At 28.0% G+C, this 22,803-nt stretch overlaps 3 protein-coding genes and 1 long non-coding RNA gene across 6 annotated transcripts; 3 read left to right on the forward strand and 1 right to left on the reverse strand.

The window, feature by feature from the left end:
* Window positions 1–857: 857 nt before the first annotated feature.
* Window positions 858–11,718, reverse strand: Sos (Son of sevenless). 2 transcript variants are annotated; one of them, XM_074240813.1, is made up of 18 exons: window positions 11,313–11,718; window positions 9,502–9,743; window positions 9,090–9,353; window positions 8,924–9,007; window positions 8,773–8,853; window positions 7,628–7,777; window positions 7,345–7,553; window positions 7,046–7,229; window positions 6,438–6,915; window positions 5,861–6,224; window positions 5,596–5,788; window positions 5,271–5,516; window positions 5,009–5,164; window positions 4,746–4,928; window positions 4,526–4,643; window positions 3,943–4,452; window positions 3,486–3,808; window positions 858–3,390 (listed from the first exon to the last, which is right to left on the reverse strand). In XM_074240813.1, the coding sequence occupies exons 2-18, from the start codon at window positions 9,607–9,609 to the stop codon at window positions 3,043–3,045; spliced, it is 3,999 nt and encodes a 1,332-aa protein (XP_074096914.1). In that variant the 5' UTR covers window positions 9,610–9,743; window positions 11,313–11,718; the 3' UTR covers window positions 858–3,042. The 2 variants fall into 2 exon arrangements, with proteins under 2 accessions (XP_074096914.1, XP_074096913.1); XM_074240812.1 differs by lacking the exon at window positions 11,313–11,718 and adding an exon at window positions 9,926–10,029.
* On the forward strand, window positions 11,195–12,197 carry LOC141526066 (uncharacterized). The gene is made up of 2 exons (XR_012478958.1): window positions 11,195–11,252; window positions 11,712–12,197. It is a non-coding gene; the product is annotated as an uncharacterized LOC141526066 (long non-coding RNA).
* A 544-nt stretch (window positions 12,198–12,741) lies between these two features.
* LOC141526065 (uncharacterized) lies at window positions 12,742–17,783 on the forward strand. Of its 2 annotated transcripts, XM_074240814.1 has the most exons (6): window positions 12,742–12,878; window positions 13,241–13,870; window positions 15,071–15,665; window positions 15,753–16,027; window positions 16,105–16,452; window positions 16,526–17,783. In XM_074240814.1, exons 3-6 carry the CDS (start codon window positions 15,206–15,208, stop codon window positions 17,159–17,161), a joined length of 1,719 nt encoding a protein of 572 aa, XP_074096915.1. In that variant the 5' UTR covers window positions 12,742–12,878; window positions 13,241–13,870; window positions 15,071–15,205; the 3' UTR covers window positions 17,162–17,783. The 2 variants fall into 2 exon arrangements, with proteins under 2 accessions (XP_074096915.1, XP_074096916.1); XM_074240815.1 differs by lacking the exon at window positions 12,742–12,878 and having other exon boundaries at window positions 13,182–13,870.
* A 1,666-nt stretch (window positions 17,784–19,449) lies between these two features.
* Window positions 19,450–22,001, forward strand: LOC141526264 (uncharacterized). Its single transcript, XM_074241173.1, has 3 exons — window positions 19,450–19,926; window positions 20,475–21,296; window positions 21,424–22,001. The coding sequence occupies exons 1-3, from the start codon at window positions 19,750–19,752 to the stop codon at window positions 21,973–21,975; spliced, it is 1,551 nt and encodes a 516-aa protein (XP_074097274.1). The 5' UTR covers window positions 19,450–19,749; the 3' UTR covers window positions 21,976–22,001.
* Window positions 22,002–22,803: the final 802 nt, after the last annotated feature.

Raw genomic sequence — 22,803 nt, forward strand, 5'->3', positions numbered from 1 at the left:
TATTTTAATTAAAAAAAAAAAAAAAAAAAAAATCAACTAAAAATTAATAAATATGATTTTTGAAATATAAATTTTAAAATAATTAATTTTTTGAGAACATTTTTTTTTTTTTTAACTAGAATAAAATTGCAAATGTCAATAACTGGGTCTTTTACCTTACATACCGAAATTTTAGATGTATTGTATACTATATCTGATATATATATATTTTTTTATTATACTTATGTACTGAGATTGTTGGTCTATACAACAAAATCAGATGACTGAAGCCTGTGTACACGTTAGATTAGAATTTTAATAATTTATTTTATATAAAATAATGCATTTATTATAAGTAATAATTATTTGATAATAACAAAAATTCACGAATTTAGACAATCATGTATATTTACTTTTAAAAAATAATTGTTGTTGGATGAATATATCTTTAAAAATGAGATGTAAATATTACTTTTAATAATTAGAAGTGGAGTTTTGTGTATAATGTATTAATAAAAAATTCTTAAAATAAGTACCGCACTTTATTATTTTATAATTAATTAATTTTGATGATAATTAGCACAGCAGACGATGTTTAAGCTCATCCCGATGTTACATTCATCGAGAGCTTTCATTTGAGTACCCACATCAATTTTTCATATATTTTATATATTTATATATATTATATATATGTATATATGAAAAATATATAAAAAATACATGTGGGTACTCAAATGAAAGCTCTTGACGAGGGTAACATCGGGATGAGCTTATATCTTTAAAAATGTCAATAGTTAATGACTTCAAGGTTGCTAGTAATTATTTAAAAAAAAATCCCAAAATAAATAAAAGGGAAAATAAATGATAATTTAAGAGAATTCAATATTTCATTTATTTTTTATTCTATTATTTATCGAGATCGAATGTTTCAATTCTAGTATTTATTATTTATATTATGTTATGTAAAGAACACTTGGATTCACCGATATATCTTTTTTTTATACACATATGATTTTATTTTATATTATTTGTTCGCGAAATCTAAATGACACTAATTACAAGAGTAATGTCACATAGTTATTTATTTATATTATTTATTTATCTTTGTTCACTCGCTCTTATCAATTTAACTCGACAATTTTAATTTTTATTCTTACAGTGGTTAATAAAGAAATATTTATATTTACATAATAATTCCAACTCACTCAAGACTACAGTAATTGCATACAATTATCGATAATATTACACTAATAATTATTTTATTTTTTTTTTTTTTTACAAGGATTGAAGCGGCGATTCAGAAATGCACTCGTGTAAGTTAAAATAAAATTTTGAAAAAAAGATATCATTGATAATCTAATCCACCGAGATAGACTTACACAGAGAGACTTTTCTGAAAAAGCCCAAGATTAATTGAGAATAATTATTTTACACATCTAAATTAATGTGTATGTTTACTATGTGTTGTGTTCACGCTTTTACAAAAAATATCTAAAAATATATTGTACAAGTTTTAACAGTCTGTGTGGTTCTTTTTTTTTTTTTTTTTTTTTTTTTTTTTTTTTTTTTAAATAAACCTTCGTTTAAAATGAAAAGTTTCTCGTACTTCGGGATTCAAAACATACATTTATAAAATTATATATTTACATATAATTTTATCATTATTATTTTTTTTTATTATTAATATTATTACTTTAGTTAACTGATAATCTTATTTGTTTTCTCACAAGATCGTATTAATCACAGGGAATGTTAAAAAATATCTCACAAACCATTATCAAATTTGGTCATTCGAGTCGATGTACAATTTTCAAATTTATTGTGGAAAACTCTCTTTGTGCGCACCCATTCATTTATACAATATAACTGACTAAAAAAAATTGTTTTAACTAAAAAATATTTTATATATAACAATATTATTATTATTTAATTCTAACAATTTTTTAAAAAATTTTCTATTGCCCAAAAAATAATGCTAATAAATAACAAAAAACTTGAGGCTTTAAAAATACCTAGTTTTATGAAATCAGTTTCATTTAACTGATATTAATATTATTTATTAATAATTATAATTATTAATAATAATAGTAAATAGCCTTTTATTAATTTAATTTAAAAGGCAAATAAAATTATATGATTTCACCTGATTAAATATAAATATATCAGTAATATAGCGACCCAAATGCCAAAAGGGCGTATAATTTTTTTTTTTTTTTCTTTTATTAATCACTTTCTAATTCTAAAAAAAAGAAATAAATTTCCAAAGCCAAAAGGGCGTAGAATTTTTTTTTTTCGACTGCTTTGAATTGTGATTTATATGTTTACTAATTTTGCTACATAATTAAAAAAAAAAATATATATATATATATATATATATATATATATATATATATATATATATTGATTATTAAATTACAAATAGGAATTTTTAAAAATTATTAAGGTAAAAAAACCCAGTTATTGACACTTGCAATTTTATTTTAATTAAAAAAAAAAATCAACTCTAATAAATTAATAAATATAATTTTTGAATTATAAATTTTAAGAAAATTGGTTTTTTGACATTTAATTTTTTTTAATTAGAATAAAATTTCAAGTGTCAATAACTGGGTCTTTTACCTTATTACAATTTTAATATGAATTCTATTTATAATTTTAATTGAAAAAGAAAAAAAAACAGTTGCTGAGTTAGAAGCTCTAAATTAAACAATATTAAATGATCTGGATTTATTTTTTATATTTCAGAGCAAAATTGAAATTTTTTTTGTACGCCTTTTTGGTTTTAAGCTAAACTTTTTTTTAAAACCAAAAGTTTTGAGCAGTTCTAAGTTGAACGGCGAAAAAAAAATTTTTTACACGCCCTTTTGGCAAAAAAACCCTATCAAGATGCTGTAATACGCCCTTTTGGTATTTGAGTCGCGATATAATTTTCTACGATTGTATTATTGATAATTTTAAGGTACATTGTTATTTATTTTACTTAAAATAAGATTGTTTAATTAACTTGATAAAAAAATAAAACAAGGTGTACATTTAAGATAACACTGACAATTAGTGAGCAATTTAACTAGGTCCTGGTGGGGTGTTGAAGTTAAACATGGTTGGCGGGCGTCCTGGCAGAGGTCTAGGTGGTAACCTAGGCGTCACCGAACCGTTTGGCTGAGTAGGGGGAAGTGTTGTGGGACTTGGACCGTTGAAAGACATGTAACGCCTCGGGTGTGTCGCACTCGGAGATGTTCCCTCGAGGGTTGAATTGCGTCGGGCCAAAAGTGCCGAGGTGCAAGGGTTTAGTGTGCATGGCAGTCGAGGTGGAAGAGTCGCTGGTAGTAAGTCTTTTCGCGGTGGAAGCGGCGGCGGCGGAGATGTTCCTTCCCGAGGTGGTAAAATTGGCGCATTGGGTGCTTGTCGTGCCTGTAAATTATTAAATCTAAGTATTTTTGTCGGCTTCTTATTTTTATTGAGTAATTTATTTTAAGCTTATTTTATCGAATAATTTATTTTTTTACCTGCTGCGGAGACTCGCTGATGGAGCTCTCGCGTCTTCGATGGGACCGAGGCGGCAATGGCGGTGGAGGCTGGCTTAAGGGCATATTACTTGGGGAGGGTGGTGTAGGTAAAGCAGCACCAGGGCTACCACTAGACGATGGAAGACCAGCAAGAGCACCCGTAATATTTATTGTTCCAGAATTGAAACCAAAATGCGTTGTCTGAGGTTGATGGTGTGATGGAAGGTGTCCAGGTGATCCTAATTGAGGACTATTGCCTGGAGAACCCAGTGAAAGACCAGACATACTCAATGGCCCGGGAGATCCAGGAGGTGGGCCTGTACCTTCAATAGAAGTAATTAAAATTTTATTTAAAATTAAAAATTAAAAATTTTAAATTTAAAACAATATAGATTCATAACATCGAGATGAGTCACATAGCGACTGCAAGGTTGCTAGTTATAATGATAATACTTACTACCAAGTAATATAGGCGCAAACACACTGTGATCACTACTGTGAGTCATGTTTTGCGAATTATGTGGTGGAGTTTCAGGTAACTCTTGCGCCGGTTCTGGTGTTGGATCATGTAATCTAACGCTAGAAGCCATTGCTTGAAGTGGAGCTGGTAATTTACCGCTCATACTTCGCGCTTTTATTCCTGGTGATTTAAGATTTAAATCTGGCCATTTTCTGGGAGCTCTAAGTGGTTGTCGAGTTCCTCTTGGCTCTAACTCGACACTTTTATTGTACAAATAATGATCGATATCCGCTAGTGGCATATCTGCATCAAATGGCGATAAATTCTCAATAAAATGCCTTATCCTTGGTTCAACGGACAGACAATAAGGTTGATTTTGGTATTGCTGAATTTCACCCGTTATTTCAGCGACTTTTCGTCGCTTACTAAAATTTATAAGTTTAGGATTGCCGGGAAGATAGTCAGGGTTTCCATCCTTAATATGAATAATGTTTGTCAGGTAAATACCTAAAAATTATCATTTTTATTTTATTACTATTTAGTTTTCAAAAAATAAATTAAATTAAATTATTTAAATTACCGAAAAATGGTACACAAGGTGGATTAATGGAGCGTAATTTCTCTTGATATTTTTTAAAATGGTCATTGCCTAAATCTCGGGCTTCCTCTAATGCTTTTAACAATCTTGCAGGTACTTGCTACAATAATAAATGAAAGAAAAAAATTTTTTTTCAATTAATATGCATTTATTGTTTATTAAATTTAATTTAATAATATAAATAAATAAATTTCATTTTTACCTGAAACGTACAATGTAATCTGAACAATGCAGCCGATGCCATCGCACTGACAATTGCCAATACGCCATTAAAATTATTGAGATCTTGCAGTACAATCATTATTTCAATTACCCGCGATACGACAGCAACTCTTTCCTCAAGATTTTCTGTTTCTAATATCGTTTTTTCAAGCCATCTTGTAAACTATTGTTAAAAATTATTATTAAAAATTTTTTGATTATTCATTTAAAAAAAAAAAAAAAAAAAAAAAAAAAAAATCTTACATTTGTCGTGTGCTTCATTAATTTTAGCAAATTAGGTGACGTTACTTCTTTATTGTCTTTCGTCCATTCTGATCCAACTATTTCGGAGGGTTTTACGTTTCTGTACAACTCAAACTCAAACAGAGTTAACTGTCTGGCTAATTCAATAGGATGCAACTGAAAAAAAAATAGCATTGATAAAATTAAATTAATTTTTAAATAAAATAAATTATTTGTTACATTTATATTATTAAGAGAATAAAAAAAAATTTTAAATATTTACCGTAAGGATTCCTCTTTCTTCCCATTCTTCTTCAGGAACTTTTAAATGCCACTCAATAGCTGGTGGAGATTTTTCAAAACTAAAAGTAATGGGCCTGTGCTCAAAAGGTTCACATTTTCTCTGAACAATTTTAATCACCGAGTCAACCCATTTTTTCATCGATTTACCATTAACTTGTTCTAAAAAATTTTGCAATTTTTCTAATAACTCTTTATCATGTTCAAAGTCATAAAAATGATGATCAACCTATCGGTAACAAAAAATATAAATCAGAGTAAATTTAAGACATAAAAAAAAATATTAAAAAAAAAATAAATTTTCATACCCAATGCCTTAAAACATTAAGCACTCGAAATTGAACCGGCTGACAAAATTCTTTCCGATATCTTTTCCAATCTTCCCTTGCAGTGGCTTTGCAGCCACTTGGTTTTTCTTCCTCTCCATAAACCTTCGAAGGATCTGGTATATCAAAACGTAAGATCAGTAGATCAAGTAGTTCATGTGATTGACAAAAACTCCTACAACAAAATAAAAATTGTTATTATAATAAATCAATAATATTAATAAAAAAAAATGACAATAATCTTTACCTATATGTAGTAAGGAATGTTCGTACGAATGCTGGATCAGCGTAAATATGATACGTAAGCCGTTCAACAAGCTTATTAAGCGTAGCACCTTTAATTAATGGTACACCGCCGTTTTCTCTAGCCTCCAATACTATATTATCTGAACAGTCTTGTTCCGCAAATATATACAAATGCGGTGGTGGCAGCCTCAGTGGATGCTTCCTTTCTTCGTCTAATAAAATACTATCTAACGTCCGCTCCAACATACTTTTAGTATTCAACATAACAAGATCAGCCATCCAGCTGTTTTTGTCCTCCACAGATTTAGCAACAAGAATAACATTCGGGTGATCCCTTGGCGCGATTTCGAATGCATTTTTAAATTCTATTTAAATTCAAGTGCATAGAAATTAATTTACAATATTCCGTAAGTCGGCTGCTTAATTTAAAAACACAGTAATTAACAATTTTGAGATTTTTTTCTAATTTTTCTTATTAAAAAAAAAAGTTTAGTATAAAAAATTTTGCAGTTACTGTGTTTTAAAATTAGGCAGCCCGATGTCTATATATAAAAAAGAAAAAAAAAATTTTTGCTCACCCTCAGTGTCTTCTCGATCAATAATGTCAACTTTTCTAATAAAAAACCGCTCTTTTAATCGAAGTTCACCCTGATGATTGGGATGCCCACCACCAACTCCAACAGCCGCAACAGTAACACTAACACGTTTACCACCACTGGGTTTACATAAAACTAACAAACCATCAAATAACAATGCCCTCCTTTCAGTTAATCTACGTCCATTACTAGCAACTTTACGTAACATGTCCTCGCGGATAAATTCATTACAACACTGGCCAATGTCACGTTGGTCCCAACCATCAACAGTTTTTTGGAGCTCACTTGTTTTTTCTAACGCAGCGTGCCGTCTTGCCCGACTCTGCATTCGCAAACCGGTGTCTTTTTTAGGAAGACTTGCCACTGACTGCAAGAGCTTCATCTGAAGTGGCCTCAAGAGACCTTGAACTTGCTCCAGGGTCTCACTGTCTTCTGTACTTGGTGTGCGTTTTTGTAATACCTAAACCAACAAGTAGTTAATTTTTTTTAAATTCCCAAAAATCGCCTATTTTTTTTTTTTTTAGGCTGTTACACTAGTTATACCCTTTAATAAAAAATTAAATTTAATATTTACGAAATTAATTAATTACCTTAATATAATCAAAATATAAAAAACAATGCCATACTGGTTGCATTAATAATTTTGGCAAATAATATTTAACAGCTTCTTTAAAACCATGACCAGCCGCTCTCAACGCTGCATTAGCTTCGGGCCTTGACAGTAACCTGGTTAAAACTTCACGACTATCTGGACTATTCATAGCTTCAGCGTATCTAAAACAAAAAATATCCATTTTCAATTATAAAATAAAAGTTACAAGGGCAGTCAATAATAATAGTTTCAATAATAATAAATATAAATTTATTGAATTAAAATATATATGCGTACTTTATATAGACATCAAACTCTTCAGCTTCGGCAAGCTCTTCAAAACATGACCCCACTGTAGGCGTTTGTTTTTCTTCCGTAATTTCCATTATATCCTCGAGGCTTCCTAATAGTGTCACTGTTACCTCGTAAATGTCCATAATGTTACTGAAGAGTTTTTCTAGTTCACCTTTATCCGGTGCGAGCTTTGCAATTTCTTCTCGAAATACCTATAAATAAATAGGAAAAAAAATTTTTTTAATTGTTCTCATTTTAATAAAAAAACTCCCTTAATAAAATTTACCTTAATAATCATATGTAAATCTCGTAAATAATGTCGTTCATCGTGAATGAGATCTCGAACGGATTCTTCATAAGTCTGAGAAACCACAGCACCTAGACTGCTTTGTAGGCCTTCCGTACAGTCATCTTGATAGAACATATCCATCAACACCTATTTAGTCACAAAAAATAAATGTATAAATCAATTTTAAAATTCATTACACATATAACAATTACACAAAAAAACACTGACAATTTAATCACAATTGTACTGATCCTTAATTTAGCCAATTAAATGCTACGAGCTATGATTGTTATGATATAATGAAAAATGTTAATGTTATTGTTTTTTGGCAAATTTATTAGCTGTGATAAGCAATGAGCTATGAGACATTTGAAATAATTAAAATAAAAAAATATGATGATCAAGAATGTAGTTAAATTTATGATATAATTAGTATAGATGATTGAAGTTAAAGTTATAATTTTATAAAATTTAAAATGACTTCTAAACGTTCGTGAGTACATACCACCTGTAAGTGCACGAACGACGAACGAACATGGTTGGTGTTGGTTAAATGTTAGTGGAAAGCATGTAATCAAGCAGAGAAAATATGCAGCCACAATTAACATGTGACTAATCTAACGAAACCAATTCAACAAATGTTTTTTTCATTTATTTTATATTTTTTTTTTATTCTTTTAATTTTTAGAAAAATTAAATTATTATTTTATGTTATCTCAAGGTGAGATAGAATTTTTTTAATAATTTTATTAAATATTATGTTAAAAAGCTATAAATGCTAATAAGTATTTCATTTTTATGTAATCTGTCCAATAATAATTTTCATCAATGTTTTTATTAAGTAATTTTAAATTGTGATATTATCATTGAACAGAATACAGCATAATTATAAAAATGACTCGCTTGACTAAATATCCAAGAAATAAATAAACAATAAAATAAAAAAATTTTTTTTTTGAAAAATTAATTTCATTCTTTTTTTTTTGTCATATTAGTTTAAATATTATTTTTCACAAATATTATGACAACAAATACTTGGTCTTGAATATTTAATCATGTCACCATAAAAAATGTAGCACGTAAATGTAATCCAAGCATTAAAAATTAATAATTTATAGTATAGTAATAAAATTGTCAATTACCATATCTGCGTACATCGCCACTCTTATGTCCTCGCATGATATTTCAACGTGATGTATATTTTTAACATAATTTCCAGCTAACTAAAATAAAAAATAAAATTAAAATTAAAATAATTAACTAACAGTAATAATTAATGTATTGAATATTTGCCTTTAATATATCAGCTGAAATATACTCGAGTACTCCAACCACAAAGAGACTAACTTGAGAATCGATTTTATGCTGCAACACTTCCTAAAAATAAAAAAAAATAATAGAATAACAATAACAATAACAGTAATAAATAAAAGTAGGAAATAAAAATAAGGTGAAATACCTTTTGTAACAATTGATGGATTTTATCAACAGGCAAGACTAAAGGCGATTTTTTTTTCCCTTTTTCTAATGCATCTCGTGCATCACGAAGTGCCCATCTGTCAATTGGAGTGGGAAAAGTTTTTCTAACTCTCTCTTCAATATCCTGAGGTGTATGAGGAGGTGGATGACCGCACAGCATTCCCAGCATCCTGAGGATCAAACTCTCTACGTAATCCAGTGCATCTTGTCTAGCCTCCAAACTGGGATGTACTTGCTCCAAAACCTAAACAGACAAAAATTATATAATAATATTTATTAGCATTTAATAAAATATTTATACAAAATTTTTAATTACAATAGTCTAGGATTTTAAACAGACAAAAATTAATGACATTTAAAACTTAATTCAAGCTTAAGGAATATCAACAAACCTTTCTGAGAGAATTGACAAATACTCCTTTCCACTTGGCAGCATTTTCCTCTTTCTCAAAGTCATAGCCTGACGACTCACTAGCAACAGATGCCGGTGTTGAAAACATATCACCGGTCGTGTATGATCACTAATTTAACATTTATTAAAAAAACTAAAAATCACAACAATTTAATATAATATTTACGATCCACAGATTCATTAGTACTACAACTCGTGATAATTTTATCCGTAATACCATTGCTATAAAGTAGTAACATTACTTTTATACTAAATTCACCCAACAATTTTTTATTATTATTTTTTTTATATATATAAATGTAAATATATATATATATATATATATATATATATATATATATATATATATATATATATATATATATATATATATATATATATATATTTAACTTTCTTTCACGTGCCGTCTTTTCAATATTAACAAATCAATATATGTTAGTATTTTTAAACTTTAATCAAGACAAAGAAAATATGCTCTCCATCTAATCATTATCACACCACTTTTATCATTAAATATAATAACACTTTTTTCACAATAACTTATTTAATTAACAATTCTTTAAAATTATTTTTGGCTAATTTCTCCACGAAGAATAAAAACTAATCTAGCCAATATTTAATAATTTTTGTAACAAATAAATTATGGCAGAAAAAAAAATTGACATGTAGATATTTAAAAAAATTAAAAATACAATTTTTTAAAAATAATTTTTTAGAGCAAAAATTTGTTTGTTAAATAAAATTAAAAAATATTAAAGTCACTGCTAACTTTAATGTCATCCACGAGGATTATCTGAATTTAATATTATCCTTGATAACAATCATTTTAACATATATTATATATATATATGTATTGTAGATTAACTCACATACATTTATATTTTTGTCTTACACACAAAGCAATAATCTACAAATATAATTTGAATTTATAGAATATATCTATAAATCGACAATAATATAATTAATTAATTAATAATAATAATAATAATGAATGATTAATATCAAGCAACATGTATATGTGTGTATTTTTTAGAAATATATCTTAAGCATTTGGTTTGTTGACTCAATAATAAATTCATCGACACAATTGCTTTCACCAGAACTAGTACCAGCCTCAGTACTTGTACTTGATAAATAAAATCTATAACAACACTTGTCTGGAATGTTAATGTCTATACGTAAAGTGACTTCGAAAATTAATAATTAATAATAATAATTGGTTGTATCTGGTGATGATTATTATTGTTTTTAGTTAGATTAAAATTTTCAGCAATCATGATTATCAAATCAAGGGCTGTAATTTAGGCGATTACAATGATAAATGCACATCACAGCAACACAAACAAGCATCAACACAGAATATCACTAGTAGCAGCTAGCAGCAGCCACCAGATATTACATACGGTGTTAAATAGTCGTGAACATTAATAGTGGTGGAGCATAGTGAGCACAGTAACAGCGGAGCAGCAGCATCGCCACCATTGCAGTGCAGAGACAGCCCAGAGTAGATCATCAGTGAGATGTATATATAGTAATAATGTATGAATGTGTGTGTAGTTAAACACAACACACGATCGTCACCAATCGCGTCATCACCAGTCTCTATAGACTATATAATACACATGCCTAGTGAAGTTGAGTCGAATCATACTTTACAAGTCGTAGTATTATTTTTTTATTTATACACACATGTATATGCATGTACGAACAGTTATTCATTTCACCAGACCTGTAAGCAGTGGTTTTTATTGTTAAAAACATTCACTTATTAAAACAATTTATTTTACTCACTTATTTATTTTAATTGTTAAAATTTATTTTGTAAAAAACTTTTCATTTTTATTTTTTTTTAACAGCTGATAAATAAATTAATTTTATAATACTGAAGTTAGCGGTCAGCTGTCAATTTTAAAATTTTTTTTTTAACAAATTAATTACAATAAAAAAATGCTTCTAAAAATTTTCACTTGTAATTTTTATTAATTAATTTTTTTTAATAATTTAATTGATAAAAAATTTTTAATATTCGTCAACTTCAGTGTTATTAGTTATTCATTTCACCAAACCAGTGAGCAGTGGTTTTTATTGTTAAAAACATTCACTTGTTAACACATTTTATTTTAATTGTAAAAATTTATTTTGTTTTATTTTTTAAAAAACTTTTAATATTTATTTTTGTTTATTTAACAGCTGATAAATAAATTAATATTATTACCAGTATCTACAGTGCGTATACATCAGCAGTAATCATGCAATATGTATATAGGTATATACAACTATACAACTATTAAATATATAATATATATTCAAGTGACAGTATGAGAATCACTGCTTCTGCCTGCCATTTCAATGATTCCAACTTGTCCAATACTTAAACTTACTCTTTACGTATGTGCACATCTATAATATACCGATATGTATGTGTAATTTTTTATATATCGGTTCCATGTTCGATCAATCGATATCACAATCCATTATCACAATGTTCATGACACTGAAATTGACAGATATTAAAAATTTTTTATAATACTGAAGTTAGCGGTCAGCTGTTAATTTTAAAAATTCTAAAAAAATTTTTAATATCCGTCAACTTCAGTGTTATAATTTTTTTAACAATTTTATAGCAATTAAATTATTGTAAGAAAAATTTATTAATAAAAATTACAAGTGAAAATTTTTAGAAGTATTTTTTTATTATAATTAATTTATTAAAAAAATTTTTTAAATTAACAGCTGACGGCTAACTTCAGTGTTATCAATGTTCACAGTATGAACTTAAAATTAAAATGAAGTTAGCTGACCTTTCAAAATTTTTATTGAAAAAATTTTAATTAAATAATTTCACTTGTAAAAAACTTGAAAAACTGTAAGTATCATTTTTTAGAAATTTTTTTTTAGTTGTAATTTAATTAATAAAAAAAAATCAAAAATTTTCAGACGTCTGCTAACTTCAGTGTCATCAAATTATTCAAACTCCAACAGTTATTTTTTTTTAATTTGATTAAAAAACTTCAGTTTAGCACTTGATTTTTATGCAACTGTCAAATTTATCAAGATAAGCCATCTTTATTTCTTATCTTGTGAGAATCGAATAAATCTCGATTCTCGAATTTTTTTTTTTTTTTTTTTTTGCTATTTTTGATTGATTCACGCGCCAGAGTCCTAAAAATTATAAACAAATAATAGTATATACAAAGTGTAATTTGTAAATATTAATAAACAAAACTAACCTCAATGTTTTAATATTTTCAACTTACTCATAATGATTGAAAATAAAATTAGCAAAGATTATTTATACATGTAATCATAAACTTTGACATCTAGAATATTAATAAAAATATTAATAACATGTACTTGGTAAGTGGGTAACTTTTTTGTTTATTTTTTTCTAAAGTTAAGAAAAAACAAACATTAATTGAACACAAATGAATAACATAATATTTTTCAAGATTTTTTAATGATAATAAAATTTTGTTATCCGATAATTAAATTACAAGTAAAAAAATACTTTAAAAAAATTGCATAGATAATTTTTAAAATTTTCTAAATGTGAATTTTTAATTTCAATTTTTTAAAAATAATTTTTTCAATGAAAAAAAATTTTTAAAATGTTTAAAAATCGGCTAACTTTATTTTCATGATTTTTTATCTCAATGATAATGATTCCAAAAGAAGAGCAAGTTAAAAAAATATTAAAATTAATATAATAAAATTTTTAGCATACAATGATAACAGAGAGAAAAGCGAACGTAACAAAAATGGTTAGTACGTAGTCGTAGTCCAATAGAACAATAACAACCTAAGAAACAAGAAAGGAGAAGGGTAGAATAGTGGAATCATTGAAGACGAAAAAAGAGAGAGAACAGAGATTACACACTCATACTCTTGAAGCCTAAGTAAGTACACCTACAATACATGTGGCTCCAATATAAGGGACGAGGATAATGCGGCACGACAAAACAAGTAGAGGGCAACGAGGGTGGTGTGAAGAGAGCAACCGACGGTCGCACATGCGCTGACACACGCTTTGCGCCAAACACCGATTTCGATTTTAGTCATTCCCGGGTACGGCTTGTATTGGGGGAATACGAGGGAATCGTTAGTTTCCCGAGGGGCAGTGTGCATATTAACAACATCCAATAATTCAAGTTAAACAATTGCAATTGGATTATTTATTTAAAATTGTTTAATCTCAAGCAGTAATTTTAATTTTAATCATCAGGAAGATTTTCAGCATCAACACTATCATCAAGATCAAGATCTTTTATTTCTGGGAAGAAATAAATTAACCGTGATGTGATTGTTCAAGGATTTATGATTATCAACAATTGTTCTATTATTTTTAAAGAGTAAGTTAGTTTTAATTTACTACAAGGTTGTCCGCGTGTTTTTGAGTTATTTAAATTTAATGATTAGATTTTATATTGTCACGGCGTAGTCGATCGGCCATTTGCCGAACCGGTCAATTATTTATCTTGTGAATAGGCTAGCTTGTGAATTCTCCCCTCAAAAAAATATCTATTTAATACCAAAAAAATATCAGTTAGATAATTTATCATTATTCGTAACTCTTCATTGTTTTTGTTTACATTTACTGTTATTGTTAGCACTCATTACAATTATTTATATTAATTTAAACTTAAAAATAATTTAAATGGCTATTTGCTGATGTAAGTAACTCATATCGTGTTTAGTCGGTCGATATAACATGCGATGATCGAGTATGAGATACATAACATGTATAATACCATTGTGCATACTTATGACGCTCGGTATTAATGTGAGTTGATGATTTAATTGTATGCGCTTTTTTTATTTCATAAATTATAATTTAATATTGATAAACATTGCGATTAAAATTGAAAAAAATTAGTTTCTAAATTTTTTTAAATAAAAAAAAAAAATGTTTTTATCTATGACACTGAAGTTGACAGAAAGAAAATTTTTTTTAGATATTTATAGCAATTAAATTATCATAAAAAAGTTTCACATGTAAAAATTAATAAAAATTACAAGTGAAAATTTTTAGAAGCATTTTTTTTATTGTAATTTATTTATTAAAAAAATTAAAAAAATTTTTTTAATAAATCTATTTTTATTTACAATGATTTAGAAAAAATAATTAATTACTATTTTAAGAAAGCATTTTGTTGAGTTGATCAATGTTAGCTGATTGGGATTTTAAATAAATTTAAATAGATTCTCTAAAATCAGTGTTGTGACATACATGATCGAGAATTCGAACACTCGAATCGGAGAGTAGCTCACTGTGTTGATAATAATAGCATATATATAGTAGACGAAATACGAAATGAATATTTGGGTAAAGTAAACTAATAAAATGAGTGCGGCTGCGCGCATTCACTCCCTCTACTAATATTTATCTTGTTTTGTTATTTTTAATAGTTAATTTTACTAAATTTATCGATAATATTTGTTTGGAGAGTTGATTTAAAATGTACATAATCACTGCTAGGTACATAGAGTTGTTGACAAAAACATTGGACGACCGGTTTTTACTAATCCTTTTTGATACTATTTGTTTTCAGGTCAATTGACCTTAGTATCGAGGAAATGTCTTTGGTCAGTAGATAAAATAAAAAAATTTTAATCTCGTAAAAAATAAAAAAAAAAAAACTGGAGATTGGTAGTCAGTATAACAGTTTGGCGAGCAAATAATTGGAATGGCATCCAGTGGTGGAGTATTTGTAAGTGGAACGACTCCTAATAAACTTGGACCGCGTTATCACAGTTTGAGTGATCAATTGTCAAAACGTCTGTTGCAAGATAAATTGGAGAATTCTATGAAATATGAAGTTGACGATGAGGAAGAAGATGATGACTATATTGACGGTGATGATGACTCTTATTTGAATGAAATAAAATTACCGACTACTGCATTTAATAAGCAACCAGCGACCAGAGTACGTTCTCACGCTCGCAGTCTTAGAGCAATGGCTAATCCAAGTGCTGTTTGGGCGCACTTTGATTTATGCGTCGAAGATCCACTTCGGGCTCAATGCCGTATTTGTGGATCTGTTGTTGTACGAGGTGGTGCTAATCCTCGTCAATGCGGGACCACCAATCTTCATCGGCATCTTAGGGTTCATCATGGTGGCAGGCTTATAGGCAGACGATATCACGGTAAACTTATTTAATATATCACTCAAACTAATAATCACAATTTATATAATCGAATAACAACTTAGTATCAATTTTATAATTTTTCAGTGTTACAATCTCATACTCAAGGATACTTGACAAAGCAAAAGCCAATGAGATTAGCATCACAGTCTGTGATTCGTCAACAAGCGAAAAATTCTACACCGGCGACAAATTATGAATCGCAACAACAACAGCAAAACCAAAAGACTCTTGTTTTTAAGACACTTCCTCTGAAAGTAAAACAACCGATATCATCATCGGCTTCTGGTAAAACGCAACCAAAACCGCAGCCAGCTGCTAAAGTACCTCATAATACTACTTTTCCTCAACAACCTACAGAGGTAAGGAATAAGTTGAATCGATGGGTTGATTTTATAAACTAAAATAAAAAATATGTTTGTTATTTTATTTTATTTAGGTTTGTTTGAGGTGGAATAGTTACCACAGTAATATGCAGAACAGTTTCCCATCGCTTTTAGACTCCGAAGAATTTGTCGATGTAACTCTTGCCTGCGAAGGGCGATCTCTCAAGTGCCATAAAATGATATTATCTTCGTGCAGCGATTATCTCGCTGCTTTGTTACGTGAAAACCCATGCCAGCATCCAATTATATTGATGAAGGATCTAAAGTTTTGGGAAGTTGAAGCCCTTGTTAAATTTATGTATCGAGGAGAAGTTAATGTCGCTCATGACAAGCTTCCTCAATTACTTAATGCTGCCGAAGCTCTGCAAGTTAAAGGACTGGCTGGACCTTGTCCATCGCAGGTATTTTTATTTTTTCAAATTTTTTTATAAAAAATAATGATAATTATTTTTGATGATATTTTTTTGGTTTTAGAATAAAAAACCACCAAATCTATTACCTCAGTCCAAGAAAACACAATCGATGCCAACACAGGCATCAAAACCTAAACCCGAAACCAAAGAACCTAAAACCTCAACATCAGCATCCACAACTAGTCCGAAACACGTGCCAAAACGTCAACATCCAGACTCTAAAGATACAATCAGACCTTTCACGAAAATTCGTCTCCAAAAAATGACAACACCTACCTCATCATTGCCAAGAGTTAAACTAGAACCACCTGATATTCCTCTAAGTCCAACAGAAATGTTCTCTGATAATAATGATGACAGTTCAACGACAAATTACGAGCATTTAATGAGCATGCATGAAGACGACCCTGGAGGAGATGAGCAAATAGAAAATGCCGATGGTGATATTGAATTTTGTTCACTGTCTGGACCATCGGATCTCAATGACGCAGACGAAAACATGGAATTTGTACCAACAGACTTTTTGGATCAGGAACAAGATATCGTTGAAGAAGAAGGGGATGACAGCAAAAGTAGCAATGGAGAATCAAGTGCCAAGGATATTGGTTGTAAAGATATTGACGACGAAATAGATGGTAGGGTTGGCATTAAAAATAATGACGATGATGCTCATGAATGTAATGATGAAGTTACGTAGAGATTTAATTAACTAAGTGATATAAAAGACACTTTTCTTTCGAAATAATATTTATTCAAAAGGTACAAATTAATGTGTTAGATTTAGTTTTGCTTCTTTTTTAATATTAAACTATAAGTCAATAACTCTTTATGGCATTTTTAAATTTGTACATTGTATTGATGAGTTTCGGATATTCTAATGATAATTTATTCTATTTTGAATTAAAATTAGTTATACAAATTTTTGTTACATTTATTTATATTTTTTATTTCTTAAAAGCATACAAATGTTGAAAATTCTTGTATAAAATTTAATAATCAAGTAATTTGATCGGTAAAGTATTTATTTTTTGTGCTTAAAAGAGTTATAATTTATAATTTATACGCTTGTTGCCATAATTATGATCTACTTAGATTATTTTTAAATCAAATTGCTTTTGTGATATTGTTTTTTTCTACGATAGTCACACTTCCAAATAATAAATACTTTATAACCATGAATAACTTTTTTAATGGAATATTATTTTTTTCCAAGTAAAGAATCATCTCAGGATCATTATGAATATACTCAAAAAATAAAACCACCTGTAATTTTAAATATATTTTATTTTTAAAATATTTACGAGTGATCTGTAAAAAATGTTGAATTAAATTTAGAATTGTAAAACAAAATATTTATAATTACTGTCTCTAGTATATAATTAAATATTATACATTTATTGAAATAAATTAAAAATAAATATATTTAACAGTCTACTTGATAAATTTTATATAAAATAATCCAATATAATTTCAGACAAAAAAAAAACAAATTGAACGTATGATGCATTTATATCAATATTAATATAACTATTATTTAATAAGTCATTAAATTTTAGGTAATTTAGTCTAAAATATTAATTTATTGTCACGTCTCTATTACTGATTAAGAAATATCGGATTAATGTTTGATTTTAAAAGAAAAAAAATACTGTCATATATATGTAAAAAATAAATACAAAATTTGAAAGTTTATAAAATTTAATTTTGTCATTTGAAACAACAATTCTGGTATAAAAATAAGTAATTAATATAATATAATTAATAAAAACATGACATATCATTTTGGTTTACATCCTGATCTAAATAAAAAATTTTAATATTGGCGCCATTTTCAAATCCGCGGGAAAAGTAGTCCGCCATCTTACCAACCCGAGCGCAGTCTTCAGTATTGGTTTAGCATTCGACAGAAAAAGACGCAGTATACGGTACGGGTAATATCGCGAATATCTTACTTTGCATTCTTCATTATATATTCGAGTAAAATGTTAAATTAATAATGAATAATGATTTTTATTATTTAAAGAGACATTTTATGAACTTTTGGCAAAGTTTTTAGTGATTTAGTTCAAATTCCGGTTCGTTGACGTTTTGTTCGGTCAAAGTTGTGTGTGTGTGTGTGTTGTTTAGTGTTCAAAATATTTTAATTGAAATGACAAATTGTATCAATCAAGTGTCAAGTGACAATCAGTAAACGTTTAAAAAATGCAAATGTTTTTCTTCAACAATTGGCGGCAACAAATGGTGTATTTTTTTTTCATCTTCTCAAGCCGTGCCATAAACTTCTCTACGAATTTTTTCCTCGTCAAGGTTTGTGCATGCATTACATACATAAATATTTTTTATTTTATTGTTATTAATAATTTAAAAATTTTTTGGGAGAATTTTTTGTTTCAATAATTAAAAAAAAAACTCTAAGCGCTCATCGCCAGAGCTTAGTTTTGAAGTTAGTCACAGTTCTGTAACTTAAATAATTTTTTACGAGTATAAATTTTTACTTTTATTTATTTACTCGTTATAAATTATAAAAAGTATAGAAAAAAAAAAATAATTTAAGCGGCTATTTTCAATTTCTCTCTTTTAAATATATGCGATACATTTTTTCGCATTTATTTTTGGATTATGTCCGTCTCAGTATAACCTTTAGACGCCATCTTTGATTGGTAAAAGTAACTATCATGTAAAGGTAGTTCCACAATTCATAATAAAACAATTATAATTTAAAAATTAATAAATACTTTAAATTTATGAAATAAATATAAAAATAAATAAAATTAATTAAAAATAAAAACTTTTTAAAACTTGTCAATAAATAAATAAATAATTTTTGGCAGGGATAAAAATTTCTCTTGTATCTAAAACGTGATTGGTGATTGATCGATTGCTGGTTGGCTGGCTAACCTCTGCACTTCCGATTGGCTTACTGAAAAATAATTCATATTGTGGTTGCAGCCATATTGCATAGACGCTATCTGCATTGTAGAATAAATACAAGTGTACAAGCAATTATAGACCTATACATGCTCTGTGATATAATACCCTGAAATATTAAACAAATAGTTTTTTTTATTTTTTAAAATCATGATAATTAATTATCATATATTCAGCCGGTGTACGCTCAATTCTTAAATGTTTTTCATCAAGATGAAATTAATAATAAATACCACGCATATCACAGTGCTGTGAGGTAAATAAACTCTAAAACAACACAGAGACGGACATATTTAAGGTTAACACGACCACGAATTTTATAGAAAAAAAATAATTAGTTTTTATAAATTATTTAAAATGAATTTTTCGGAGCAAAATGGTATCCAAGGATTACCACAGTTTTCCGAAATAACATCACGTGCGAATTTTATATCGAGTTCTAATTTTACGACGACTTCGGCTCAGTTACTTGGTGTTCAGAGTTTTATTGATACAACTACGACATCGAGTGATTCAGGAAAACAAACTATTGTGGTAATTATTTTTTATAATTTATTTTTTTAATCAGTACATAAAAAGAACAAAATTACATTGCATATTCTCCGATATTATACTCAGTGTTATCTCGTCTAATTTAAATTATATTCAGTAGAATCTTGGCTTCCCTATTTTAAAACACATTAACTGCAAAATTTTTATACCTGATTTTTTATAACACAAGTTAACAGACATTAAAGTTTTTTTTGGAATTTTTTAGCAGTTAAATTATTAAAAAAAAATTCAATTAAAAAGTTTCACATGTGAAAATTAATAAAAATTACAAGTGAAAATTTTTCGTAGCATTTTTTTATTGTAATTAATTTGTTAAAAATAATTTCCGAAAAAATTATACAATCCAAGATTCTATTGAGTATGCTGAGGTAACAGAATTTTTTTTTTCTTTTTTCAATAAAATTATTCATCAAAGTTTTAAATATAATTTTTAATTTAGTCATAAATTATTTTTTTTATTAATGTATTTATTTGTTTGTAAGTTTTAAAATTTAAATATTGAATAAAATTAAAATAAAAATACTTTACAGACAAATCATGCCAATAAATATCCAGGGTCATTATTATGGTCAAACCCAAACACTCTGATGCAGTTGTGTGAAAAGCAAGCTCTCCAAACAATAAACATTCCGAATTATAGTCAAAATAATTCACTGCTTAGTGTTGGCGGTACGTCGTCGAATAGTTTACCGGTGAGATTATTACCAAATATGTATTTGCCCACAACATCGCAATCTGATACCACATTAAGTGTTAAACAAGAAGATGTAAATGGCGATGCAAGCAACACCAATGTCAGTAATAATGACCAACCGCACGATCTGCAACAGCTGCAAAATGCAGCTATGGCAGAGTATTTTCAAAAATTACAAGCTGGTAAACTACCACTGGCTACATTGCAGCAATTAATTAAAATACAGTCCGAGCCTATGAAGAAAGACAAATCTGACATTGAGGAGGAGAGAAGTGAACAACCGCAAAACAATATTCTCAATATTCCATGTGTTCCAGGTTTTCGTAACAATTTACAGAATGTAAATCCATATTTAAATGTAGATCAACTGACGGGAAGTATTAATCCATCTGACTTGAATATTCATATTGAGACTGATCCAATGACCAGTAGTAGTAGTAGTAGTACTGCAACAGCGGTACAACCGCCTATGAAAGTCGAACAACAAATTCAAACAGATTCACCTAAAACTGAACGTAAAACTAAATTTCGTGCTAAACTTGGTGAAATTAAAATTGCTACGTCTATTGACGGTTCTCTTCTTTACTGTTGTCCGGAATGTAATATGTTTTTTCAAGAAAAATTGGATATTGATCAACATATTCAAATTCATCTTCAAGTAAGCTTTTTTTTAATAATTTACATTATTATAATTAATTCTATGCTTTTTTTTTTTTTTGATAAAAAAAATTCTATAAGTTTCTTGAAATATAGCAACAACTAATTAATTTTTATTAAAATTTCAGGAACGTAAGTATCAATGTAAAGAGTGTGGTGCAATGCTAAAAAGAAAAGAACATTTAGACCAGCACATGCGAGGTCACTCGGACGAAAGACCATTCAAGTGTCTGGTCTGTCATAAAGCATTTAAACGAAATGAACATTTAACGAGGCACTTTGTGATCCACTCAGGAGATAAAAATTTCACTTGCAACATTTGCCAGAAAGCATTTTCGCGCAAGGACCATTTAAATAAGCACACACAAACACATTTGGGCATCAGGCGCGGAAAGAGTAAAAAGGATGCAGTGCCGATTGAAGTGAAAGAAACCATCGAACCAATCGGGGATGCTTTAAAGCACGACTTGAGCTATATATTGAAAGATGGAACATTTATCAAACAAGAGCCGGCATCTTTTCTGCAACATATACAAAATTTACACAAAGATCAGCAATTTAGTCAAACGTTTTCCGCATACAAAGAACAAGCTTTAAAGGAAAACGGCATTCATCAACAACCGGCTGTAAATATGAATGAAATTTTACCTCAAAACACGAGGTATTTGATGCCGTCTTAGTGTATTAAATTAAAAAGTAATTTAAATATGTTTTCAAAGCAATAATTTTTTTAAATTTACATTTTATTATTTATTACGTCGAAGCTGTTGAATTTTTCATTTATCACTAATCACTAGTACGTCTACGTCGATTATTATTTTATACAATTAGTATTTAATAGTACGTATAATAATTTTTTAGGAAATTTTTTATGAGACAAGTAATTTTTTTCTAACCTTTTTTTTTTTTTTTAAATGTAAATGTAGATTAATTAATTAAAGCAAGTAAGAGAGTAATGGTTCAAAGTAAAGTGGGCTTTACAATTGATACTTTAATATAGTTCGTTATAAATACGAAACTGACTGCACCATTGGCTGTGACCAGCTTCATTGTAGGTTGCTTTGCCGATTGTTCACCTAGAACATTTAATGTGCCACTACGTAACGGTGATTTTTTTTATTTAAATGTTATTTTACTACGGACAAATCAAGTTTTAGTTATTTATTTTTATTTCTTAATATCAAAAACTGTTAAAGTATTTTTTTTATTTTTATAATTTCATTAGTTATTAAAAAGTATTTCATTTTTTTTAAGTTAAGTATTGTAGAGTTAATAATAATTTTTAGAGATTTTTTAGAATTTTACGCGAGAGCATTTTTCTACTACCCATTTTTTTTTTTTATCATTATCATTAATATTTTATCGGGTTAATCCATTGAATTAATCAAAACATAATTTTCGCGTACAAATTACTGTAAACATAAATTACTTTAAAATTATTTATAATTTAATTTATTTAATTTATCATGAATTATTTAAGAAAATACAATTGATTTAAATGGTAGGCA

Source organism: Cotesia typhae, unplaced genomic scaffold, assembly GCF_013202065.1.
Source record: "Cotesia typhae breed Kobodo isofemale line unplaced genomic scaffold, CoteBio_Ctyphae contig_33, whole genome shotgun sequence".
NCBI classification, from domain to species: domain Eukaryota; kingdom Metazoa; phylum Arthropoda; class Insecta; order Hymenoptera; family Braconidae; genus Cotesia; species Cotesia typhae.